Below are 9,959 nucleotides of genomic sequence, written 5' to 3'. Positions count from 1 at the left end.
AAGCTCACCTCTGGTAACAATAACATTGTACCCCCAGTGACTGAAAAATAAATAAATACATAATAATAATAATAATAATAATAATAATAATAATAATAATAATAATAATAATAATAATAATAATAATAATAATAATAAAACATTTAAACAACAATAAAATATACAACATCCAAGTATAAACAACCTACAACATACTGTAACATTATTATTTTAATGGATGGCAATTATGCATCTGAAATAAGCTTCAACCAATACAAATAACATCCAAAAAATAACAGCAGCCCTTCAATGTGTTCCATGAGTTCCATCATAGTCATTTAGCAGCAAGTTCTCCACTCCATCAGTTGGACTCATCTTTTCTCTAAATGTGCTCTCATTATTATTTTTTAATCACTTTATCAGAACACTACTGAAACATTCAAATCATGTGGGTAAATTTTTCCTATAGCATCAGGAGATACTGCTTTTAAAGCTTTGAACATTCCCTGTTTGACTATTTATCAGGGCCAACTTAAATCAGTAAAGTTTTTTTTAAGCACAAATGAAAACATGTCAATGCAAATCAAGGCCTAAAAAGAGTGTTGACAAAGTTAACAAACTTTAGGTTATTTACAGTAGTTTGAAGAACTAACACAGATGGTGGGACGGAGAAGTCACTCAGTCACAACCCCATTTTTCAACACCCCCCCCCCACTTCACTCTTCAAGCACAACAGCTGTACACATCTGCTGCCTGCAACATATATTCTGTTTCTCAATTTTACACAAGCAAAATAATAATAAAAAAAAAAAAAAAAAATCACGATTAAATGCGCAATCCAGATCCGATCCAGATGAAACTCTGTGGGGTAAGTTTAGAGCCAAACCTACAACATAACTGTCAAATTTTAATCATGAACAAAGATAGGATTTTTTTTCTTCTTTTTTTTTTGGAAATTGATCCAGAATCAGTATATTGATCTGGATGATAATTCCCAAAATCTAGTCACTTGTTTCTTTAGTCTATTATTTAGACTGTTCACAGCAAACAAACAAACAAATAAAATAACATTGGTAAAAGCACAACCTCCTTGGCGCAGGTAAATATAGAATAGAACAGAATAGAATAGAACAGAATAGAATAGAATATAGAACAGAACAGAATAGAATAGAATAGAATAGAATAGAATAGAATAGAATAGAATAGAATAGAATAAAACTTTATTGATCTCCAGGGTGGAAATTCAATTGTAGCAACAACATGATAAAAAGAAGAGTAAAGCAAGAGCAGACAGTAAGATGCAAAATAAATACCAATATAGATAATAGTGCAAAAATGTATTATATATATATATATATATATATATATTTTTTTTTTAAAAACGGCAGGACAGGCATAAAATTAGAAAAAATTAATCTAATTCTAAGAGGGTAAGAAGGTTGAAGCATTAGCAGATCATTTCCTCACATAACTTTTTAAATACCCAATAATTAGGCCTAAGAGGAACAGAAACTAATAATATCAAGTGAGTGGTATGGTAAAAATGTCAGCCTTTAACAGTTGGAAGCTGGTTCTGAGGTCAGTGTAATGACACCCAGATGTTGTGTGTGCTCACATCCTCAAATAGCATTCCTTTGCTGTTATTATGTAAGTTTTGCTCCGCCCTCTGATTTCCCTTATTCCAGGATCAGACTCAGTTAGAAGCCAGACTTCCTTACAGTCAATGCTCTATTTCACAAGTGTGTAATATCATGAGGTCGCTCGCTGATATCATATAGCATAATAAAAAAAAAAACAACAATAGCTTCCAACCTGTTGGGGTCATCTGAGGTCACCATTCTGACATATTGGTGACACTCATGCATTTATGGGAGTCCCTATTTTGGTTTTCTTGTTCCAGAACTCACCAAAGCACATACATTGATAGAGTATTAAAAACAATCTAATAAAATCATGTCAAAGTTTTACAAAAATCATTGAAAGCATAGTGACAAAATGCAATTATTCATTTTATACTTTTTTTTTATTGCAACGTTTTGCACTTCTTTGATTTTAATACGAATGAAAAAAATAGAATAAAAAAACAACAACTTTTGATTACTTGAATAAGTAGTACTATATTAATTAGGATTTGGGAACATTTTTTCCAGTTTTGAGTGCAGACGTGCAACTGGTGGCCCCCAAAGTACTCACACAAAAAAACAGACTGAAATAGACACACAAGATGACTACAAAAATAGCCAGAAATATGTATAAAACAACCACAAAAATACAAATAATAAAAACCATTAAGAAAAATCTTCGTTGGACAGATAATTTTCGGGTCCCGCTGCAACCATTTCACTGTTTGTTCATGTGGATCTTGTTGGGTTCTTTCTTTCTTACTGTGGATTCTAGTTTTTTTTTTTTTTGTTAAGCGCTTTGAGATGAATTTGTTGTAATTTGCTATATAAGTAAAGTTGAAATGAATTGAATTGAATTGAATGTAGTGTAGTGTAGTCGTGATAGTGCGATGTTACAGTAAATTATACATTTAAAAAAGAAAAAAAAAAGAATGAATGTGACCATTTATTTTGAAATGTGAGACTAATTACAATCATAAAATCAATCCTAATTATGTGTTAAACTTTAAGACTTTTGAAATGTTGATTTAAGACATTTAGATTACAATTAAGGCCTTATTTTTAGATTCATGAATTTAATGCCTTTTAGGAGTTTTTAACGATCTGCGGGAACCCTGTGTTTGTTCAATTCACACCATGAGGTTAGGGTTAGGATTAGAAATAAAGATTTTACTTTATCTCTACCCCAAATGATGCTGTTTCAAGCTGATGTTGCAACTGTCAATGGTTAAATACTACTTCCTCAGATACCACATATTAAGGTGGTATCTGACTGCTACTTCAACTGTGAGAGATCTTAATGGGGGATGGGGCCAGACTTGCCTGACCCCAGGGTGGCCTTCACTCAGCACAAGCTGAGGAATTCCAAGATAAACTCTGGCTCCTGGTCTTTTTCCCCCCACTTTACTTGACTTCCAAAGAGGAATAGTGTGTGTACGAGTGCAGGAAGGCATGTTTGTGAAGTTATATTAAAACACTGTAATGCACTGGTGTTTGAGTTTGTCCATGATCATAATCCTTAGAACCAGAGTAGTCCGAGTTCCTGAATGTTAGAGAGAAAAGGTTAGCCACTCATCAGCCAGCATGTTGTGTGCCGAGAGCTGTAAGAATCTGAGAATTACGGAACTGACGGAATTTCATTGGTAAAAAGCTCTTAAGGATAAATAAAGTGAGTACTGTTAAGCTATAACTTCATTATTCTTTTAACTCTGCATGTGAAGCACATTTATGTTTAGCCACTTGAAGTTAATTTATGGTAGTTCTAAGAGAATAAATTAGCCAGACCTTTTCAAAGCAGTCCTAACCAATAACACGACTCTGCCTTTTGAGATATACTGTAAATACCAATAAAACCTCCAACATTCAAGGCAGAGGCTCATCTATATAGATATCTCCTTGCATTTTTTTTACGTGCAGACTGTCCTGGTGAAGACACAATAATATTTAAGTCACTGTTTCTCTACTGCACCCCCATCCTTTGAGCAGGAGACGTGGCACTGTGATGGTGGGGGCGGGGCTACACAACTTGCTGCTTCTACATGAGTAACAAAACCATGGAGATTTGAGTAACAATACTTTTTTTTTGCAATAAAAAGAAAATGTGACAATGCTAGCAGCTAGAATGAATTATTATTCATGTTTTTTTTCTTGTTTAATACTATAATTATATATCTTTATACTCAATAAATCTATTCATAAAATATATGCAGGACATGCAGTTTCAGAACATCTCATTTCAACTTAATCTGGATCTAACAGCAACACATCCAAGTACGTAAGCGAAGAGACAAATCAGATAAAAATGACTAGGGCACTCAGATTAACACTAAAATGTCAGTTTGACCCAAAATGCACAACGTCTAAATCATTAACAATAAGAATAATTATATTTAAAAATTAAACTTAATACAAGTTAAACAACTCATGTTCATATACCTAAATAAATGAACTAGACAGACACCATAGACCCTTAAATGATAAATAATAATAAGGAATAAATCAATAATCTTGTTTTAAATCACCAGTAAATGACATTTTGAACTAACTACAGTAACTGATCATTTGATTTCAAAATGTAAAACATCTTCTAAATAAAAGAATAGTGTAAGATTTAAACTTTTGAAAACTGTGCTTTGACTTGTAAATTTCGCAGCTATACCTCAATCATTTTCCTACAGAAATACCTAAAAATCTTGATTTTATTCTCAAATCTGTTTGGACAGTGGAAGCTTTAACTATGAGTTACTCCTGGTACTTTTCGTGATCTTTTTTGGAACAAATAACACAACAGTGCTAATGTTTAACATAATTAAATACACAAGGTTGAATGACATAAAGATCACAGCTTAGTCTGATGAAACCCATCCTGGAAGTGAACTCATCCAGCAGTTTTAGGACAATCTGACCTCCAACCAGACTGTGCCGAGTCTCTACATTACAACTGCTTCTTAGAAAGTTTTGCGACTGATCCCAGACCAGGGGTGAGGTGCAAAATCTCAGCCATCTGCTTTCAACCCCACACTGTGATTTGAACGGGGGAAGGACGACCCACCTTCCCACTCCCTGAGCAAACGGAGACACCCTCCTTTGTGGATCCCATTCCCATTTCTAGAAAGTTCTCAGTTGTGGATATAAAAGACAGAGGTTTTGACTACAGTTACTTCCACAGGACACGTCTCAGAGGAGAAGAAGAGAACATCAGTGCATTGCCAGGTAAGGAGAGTAATATATCAGTTCTCTGGAAGACGAATAGACTGCTTTGCTTGAATTTAAGCTGCAGGTCAGAGTCTCTCCATTCCTACCAGTTTAAAATCCTGTATCAGGATGTGAATTATCTTCATACACCAGTTATTGACAAACATTTTTTTCTGGTTAAACTCTGCTTATTTATGCACCATGTTAGGAGCTTTTTTTGTTGCCATTTTTCATTCTGTCACTCCCGTACTAACTTTTAAACTGCATCAATTCTCTAACTGGCATCACACAAATGAGATTTAATCATTGACTTTTAAATGAGGTGGAAATCTTTCCTCCGGAATTTAGTCTTGCATGACTGTGGCACGCCTGATTGGATGAAAAATAAAATGTTTGGGTCACACACAATTAATGAAAAGTGTACATGTTAGATTTTTCGTAAGCAGTGACTGATATAGCAAATGTATAACTTAATCTTTAATGTTGTAAAGCCTTTTAATGAAGGTGTAGAAACCGTACACAAACTCTTTATCCAGAGTTTATTCTCTGTAAGATCCTGAGTAATTTTCACTGCCTGGTCCATGGAGATTACTACATAAACCTCTTGTCTTTCAGAATGAAAATCGCAGACATCAAAACAACTCAAGGTATCCAAACAGTGATTTCTGCTGCATTACAAATATGTACAAATACAGGCTAGTTATATCTGGATTAGAAACAGGATGCCAGTGCAGCTGGAAATTTACAGCCATAGGCTATGCATTTGATCCTTTGTTTTAGCAAGTTATGGGATGCCTGCAAGCACACACCCTTTTCCCGTGGTGAATGCCACAAAAGACACAAAAGTGTAGTGTCTCTAAATGTATTTCATAGCCTGTATTTAAATAAAACTACACCACTAGTGCTGTTTGCATCAATTGCAATCAACGCAGATCCTGTAGGTTGGTGTCATGTTTCGGCCTGGAGTTAAACAGCTTCATTCTTAACGGAACGTGCACAGCTGAGCCTGCAGCCACTGCTGATGTGGCAAGAAAACATGGCTGCCTCAAAGTGGGGGTGGGGCTTTTCCAAGGTTCTCCACCCTGCTCTCTCCCTCATCCCAAGTACAGACTTTACCCTGGAATTTTCTTTCTTTGATATTTTAAAAACTGATTCTACACTGTAAACCTGAATAAGTTACCAGAACTCAAAGAAATCGATTCCCTCAATTGTTTTTTAAGTTGATTAATTTAAAAGTCAGAATTTTCCAGGCCACTTGTGCTTTTTGATAAAAGCTAAATTAAAGTGATATATGAATTGGATTTATTTATTAAATAATCCCCATTTGAAACAAAAGAAATAACATGACTATCATTCTTAGCATGTAATTACTTAATTCTATTAAGTTATACTTAAAATGTGTTTTTAAGTTACTTACTTATAAACAAATGTAGTTCCATTTACTCAAAAAATATTAGTTAAAAAGTAACAAAATGTTACACCAACTTGACACTAAGTTAGGAGAACATTTTCTATAACTTTGAGTATAAACTATTTAATCTATTTAATTGCTTTAAACATTTGGGTTTACAGTGATTAGCAACCAGTCTTCTACTGGTTTGAACAAGTTGATAATGTCCTTAATGCTTCCCAACAGGCCACTGTAGCTGCTTTTGGGGGCGAACAGGATGTGGATGACTCACTTTGTTGCTCTTTGTCTGCTGGCCACCGTGGCCTCTGCAGAGGACAAGAAGCTGAGCAGTCATGCTACCACACTGGCTGATAACAGCGCAAACCTGGCCTTCAGGTTACTATCACTGTTTAAAAATACTGAAGAACATTCAACATAGGTGTTTAAATAAAAGTTTGTGATTGATGTGCATATTCATTGACATATTTTACAGCCTTTACCATAACATGGCAAAGGAAAAGGGCACAGAGAACATTGTCATCTCTCCTGTAGTGGTGGCCTCCTCTCTGGGGATGGTGGCACTGGGTGGCAAGGCTTCAACTGCTTCCCAGGTCAAAACTGTCCTCAGTGCTGACAAACTCAACGATGAGCACCTTCATGCAGGTCTTTCGGAGCTTCTCTCTGAGGTAAGCATCTATACACACCCTCAACAACCACAAATAGTTCATGACTCAGCTCAGACTTTGTTCACTTTCTGAAAAACACAAACTTGTATGTTGCTTCTTCTCAGGTCAGCGATGCCAAAAAACGTAACACCACATGGAAAATCAACAACCGCCTTTATGGGCCTAGTTCAGTTACATTTGCGGACGACTTTGTGAAGAGCAGCAAAAAGCATTACAACTATGACCATTCCAAAATCAACTTCAGGGACAAGAGGAGTGCAGTGAACTCCATCAACGAATGGGCAGCCAAGTCAACTGAAGGAAAGCTACCTGAAGTCACCAAGGATGTAGAGAACCCAGATGGAGCCATGATTGTCAATGCCATGTTCTTTAAGCGTAAGTATTTGATGGCTTGTGTTACAGTGATGCAACGTGTGGCTCATTCTCTGGAGTTTTGTCCTTCACAGCTCATTGGAATGAGCAATTCAATGATAAAATGGTGGACCAGCGTGGCTTCCTGGTTACCCGCTCATTAACTGTTGGTGTTCCTATGATGCATCGCACAGGTGAACAACCCCTGCAGTGTATCAGATGATATACTTGTCAGGTCTCAGAAAGCATTAGTCTCATAAGTGCGCATTGGTTAATTTCTTTGTAGGTCTGTATGACTTCTATGATGATACAGAGAATAGAATCTATGTGCTAAACATGCCTCTGGGCCAGAAGCAAGCCTCCATGATCTTAATCATGCCTTACCACTTGGAGCCTCTGGAGCGTCTGGAGAAGCTTCTTACCAGGAAGCAAGTGGACACTTGGCTTAGCAAGATGGAGAACCGAGCCGTGGCCATCTCCCTCCCTAGAATCTCAGTGGACGTCAGCCACAATTTGCAGGTGCATATTGGTAGTCAGATAGTTTGATCCCAACTATAAATACTTTTTCGTGCCAACAAATGTGTTGTTTTACAGAAACATCTGGCTGCGCTGGGCCTGACCGAAGTTGTGGACAAATCAAAGGCTGATTTATCAAACATCTCTGGGAAGAAAGACCTTTATCTCTCCAATGTCTTCCACGCATCAGCCCTGGAGCTGGACATTTCTGGAAACCCATATGACACCAGCATCTTCGGCACTGAAAAGCTGAGAAACCCCAAGCTGTTCTACGTGGATCATCCCTTTTTCTTCCTGGTTAAAGACAACAAGACCAAGTCAATCATGTACATTGGGAGAGTGGTTAAACCCAAAGGAGACAAAATGCGTGACGAATTATAATGTTAAGCTTGTGCAGTTCTTTACAAGGTAGTCTCTTTTTTTTTTTTTACTTGATTGCAAGAAACTGTGTGTATGTGTATTTTTTTGTATGACTTTCACTTCCAAGAGCACATTCCAATAGACAATATGTGGATTGAATGTCTGGGCTTGCTGTTCTTTCATGGGGATAATGATGTATAAATATTTGAGCCAACTGAAGTGAATCGTCTTATCTGAGATTCCACAGTAAAGAATAAGCAACATGCTTATATTAAGTACATTCTTTTTTTCTTTAACACTTCATCCTTGTGTTGGTTTGGCCTTCACCCATGTGCATTTTCTTGCATTATCTTTAATGTTTAAAGAAAAAAAAAAAAAGATGGCACTTGCTTTGTTTTCAGTTTCATTTTCACAGCTTTTACAGATTAGATTCCAGTCTACACTGAATGCTTCATCTGCCTGTGCTGAGTTCGCAATAGAAGGAGGCCGCCTTGAAGTCCTCAGGTTCATTGCTAACAACATTTGGCATGCTGTTGCTGTAGGCATCCTCCACATTTAATGTATTGGAATTGTGTGACAATGCATCAAGTTTTTCAATAAAAGGGTAAAAACCAAAATGTGTGATTTTGAAAACGAAAACTTGCTGCAGCCATACAACGATCACTGCTGTGAGGAGTGTCAGCATTGCAGAGTTAACATCTCAGTGAAAAAAAAACAATCATCACGGATGGCTGAAAGTCTGACAAACCTTCCAGGTCTGGAATGCAGGGATTACCAATAACAAACTTTTGCTTGAACCACTACCTGCCAGTTAACGGCCAACCAAAAGAATGCAGCAGTTCATGTGTCAAAGCAGCACCACTGCCCTCCAAAGAAGAGATTAGATGTTGAAAGGTTACACACACATAGGAAAAGCACACAATGCATGGCGCAAACTGGAGTGTAGGGTTCGACTGGTGAGTACGAAACAGTTTTCCCACAACTGCTGGGAGTTTTTCTCATTCACATTGGTACATCCAAGATCCACTTTAACATTTGCACAACAGTAAGTGCATTTCTCAAAACAATTCGCGCAAATACCAAAACACCATTAATCACCTGCGAAAAGCCATGCAGTAACTTGCTCGAAATCCTTTGTTCTCTCAGTGCCATCAGAATGACAAGTTCTTGTGTCAATGTGTACAGATAAGACAAACTAATTGCTTAGTCATGTTGTCAGTGTATTCCAGAGGGATGTTCTGATGTAAGCTATGGCCAAAGTTTGGATGTAAACTTTACATATTAGAGTATGTAAGAGATCGATTGCAAGAGACTGGAGAAAATTCACATTTACATACAGCATTTACTGTTTGTTCTATAATTTGTTGACAAACCATGTTATTAAGATACAGAAAGGAAAAGACATCACTGCATAGCACAAAGAAAAAAAAAACAACAATCAAAAAGTTGAAATTTGAACATATGAAATCATTCTCCTTAAAGTGTCTGACACAAAACATTGAAGCTTATCCTAAACCAAACATTTTATTGTCCAGATGTGGTTGTTACTAATTTAAAGCGCAAATATTGGGACATTCTGACGTCTCTGTTCAGTGTTAGAAAATATGAAAGGTGGTTATTTTCGATTAATTTCGAAGAATTGCACAAGCACAAAGCAGAAGTGACGTAAAGAAGGGATACGTCTTTGTGTTTACGTGAATGAACCAATGGCACGTCAAGTGGTAACTCGTATTTTAGCACAGATGTTGTGCATTTTCAATATGAAAGGGAAGAAGAGTGATGTAAGGATGATCTACAATCATCAGACGAAGGCTTTGTGCATGTTTGGGGCCGCGTACTACGTGTTTGAGCCAGCTGGCA

The 9,959-nt window shown here is 36.6% G+C and overlaps 1 protein-coding gene across 1 annotated transcript; it reads left to right on the top strand.

Moving 5' to 3' along the window:
• The first annotated feature begins 4,693 nt into the window (after positions 1-4,693).
• On the top strand, positions 4,694-8,709 carry serpinh1b (serpin peptidase inhibitor, clade H (heat shock protein 47), member 1b). Its single transcript, XM_028465622.1, has 8 exons — positions 4,694-4,814; positions 5,412-5,443; positions 6,433-6,582; positions 6,680-6,872; positions 6,977-7,247; positions 7,319-7,417; positions 7,510-7,742; positions 7,818-8,709. Exons 3-8 carry the CDS (start codon positions 6,464-6,466, stop codon positions 8,118-8,120), a joined length of 1,218 nt encoding a protein of 405 aa, XP_028321423.1. The 5' UTR covers positions 4,694-4,814; positions 5,412-5,443; positions 6,433-6,463; the 3' UTR covers positions 8,121-8,709.
• The last annotated feature ends 1,250 nt before the right edge of the window (positions 8,710-9,959 follow it).

The sequence above is a fragment of the Gouania willdenowi genome, chromosome 13 (assembly GCF_900634775.1).
Source record: "Gouania willdenowi chromosome 13, fGouWil2.1, whole genome shotgun sequence".
Classification (NCBI taxonomy): Eukaryota; Metazoa; Chordata; class Actinopteri; order Blenniiformes; family Gobiesocidae; genus Gouania; species Gouania willdenowi.
This window is presented reverse-complemented; position numbering and strand designations above follow the sequence as displayed.

Bases quoted from the DNA above. Each gene is read 5' to 3' on its own strand.
- serpinh1b (XM_028465622.1), top strand. From the start codon at position 6,464: ATGTGGATGACTCACTTTGTTGCTCTTTGTCTGCTGGCCACCGTGGCC. The intron at 6,873-6,976 runs GTAAGCATCTAT...GCTTCTTCTCAG, and splicing joins TTTCGGAGCTTCTCTCTGAG to GTCAGCGATGCCAAAAAACG. The intron at 7,418-7,509 runs GTGAACAACCCC...ATTTCTTTGTAG, and splicing joins TCCTATGATGCATCGCACAG to GTCTGTATGACTTCTATGAT.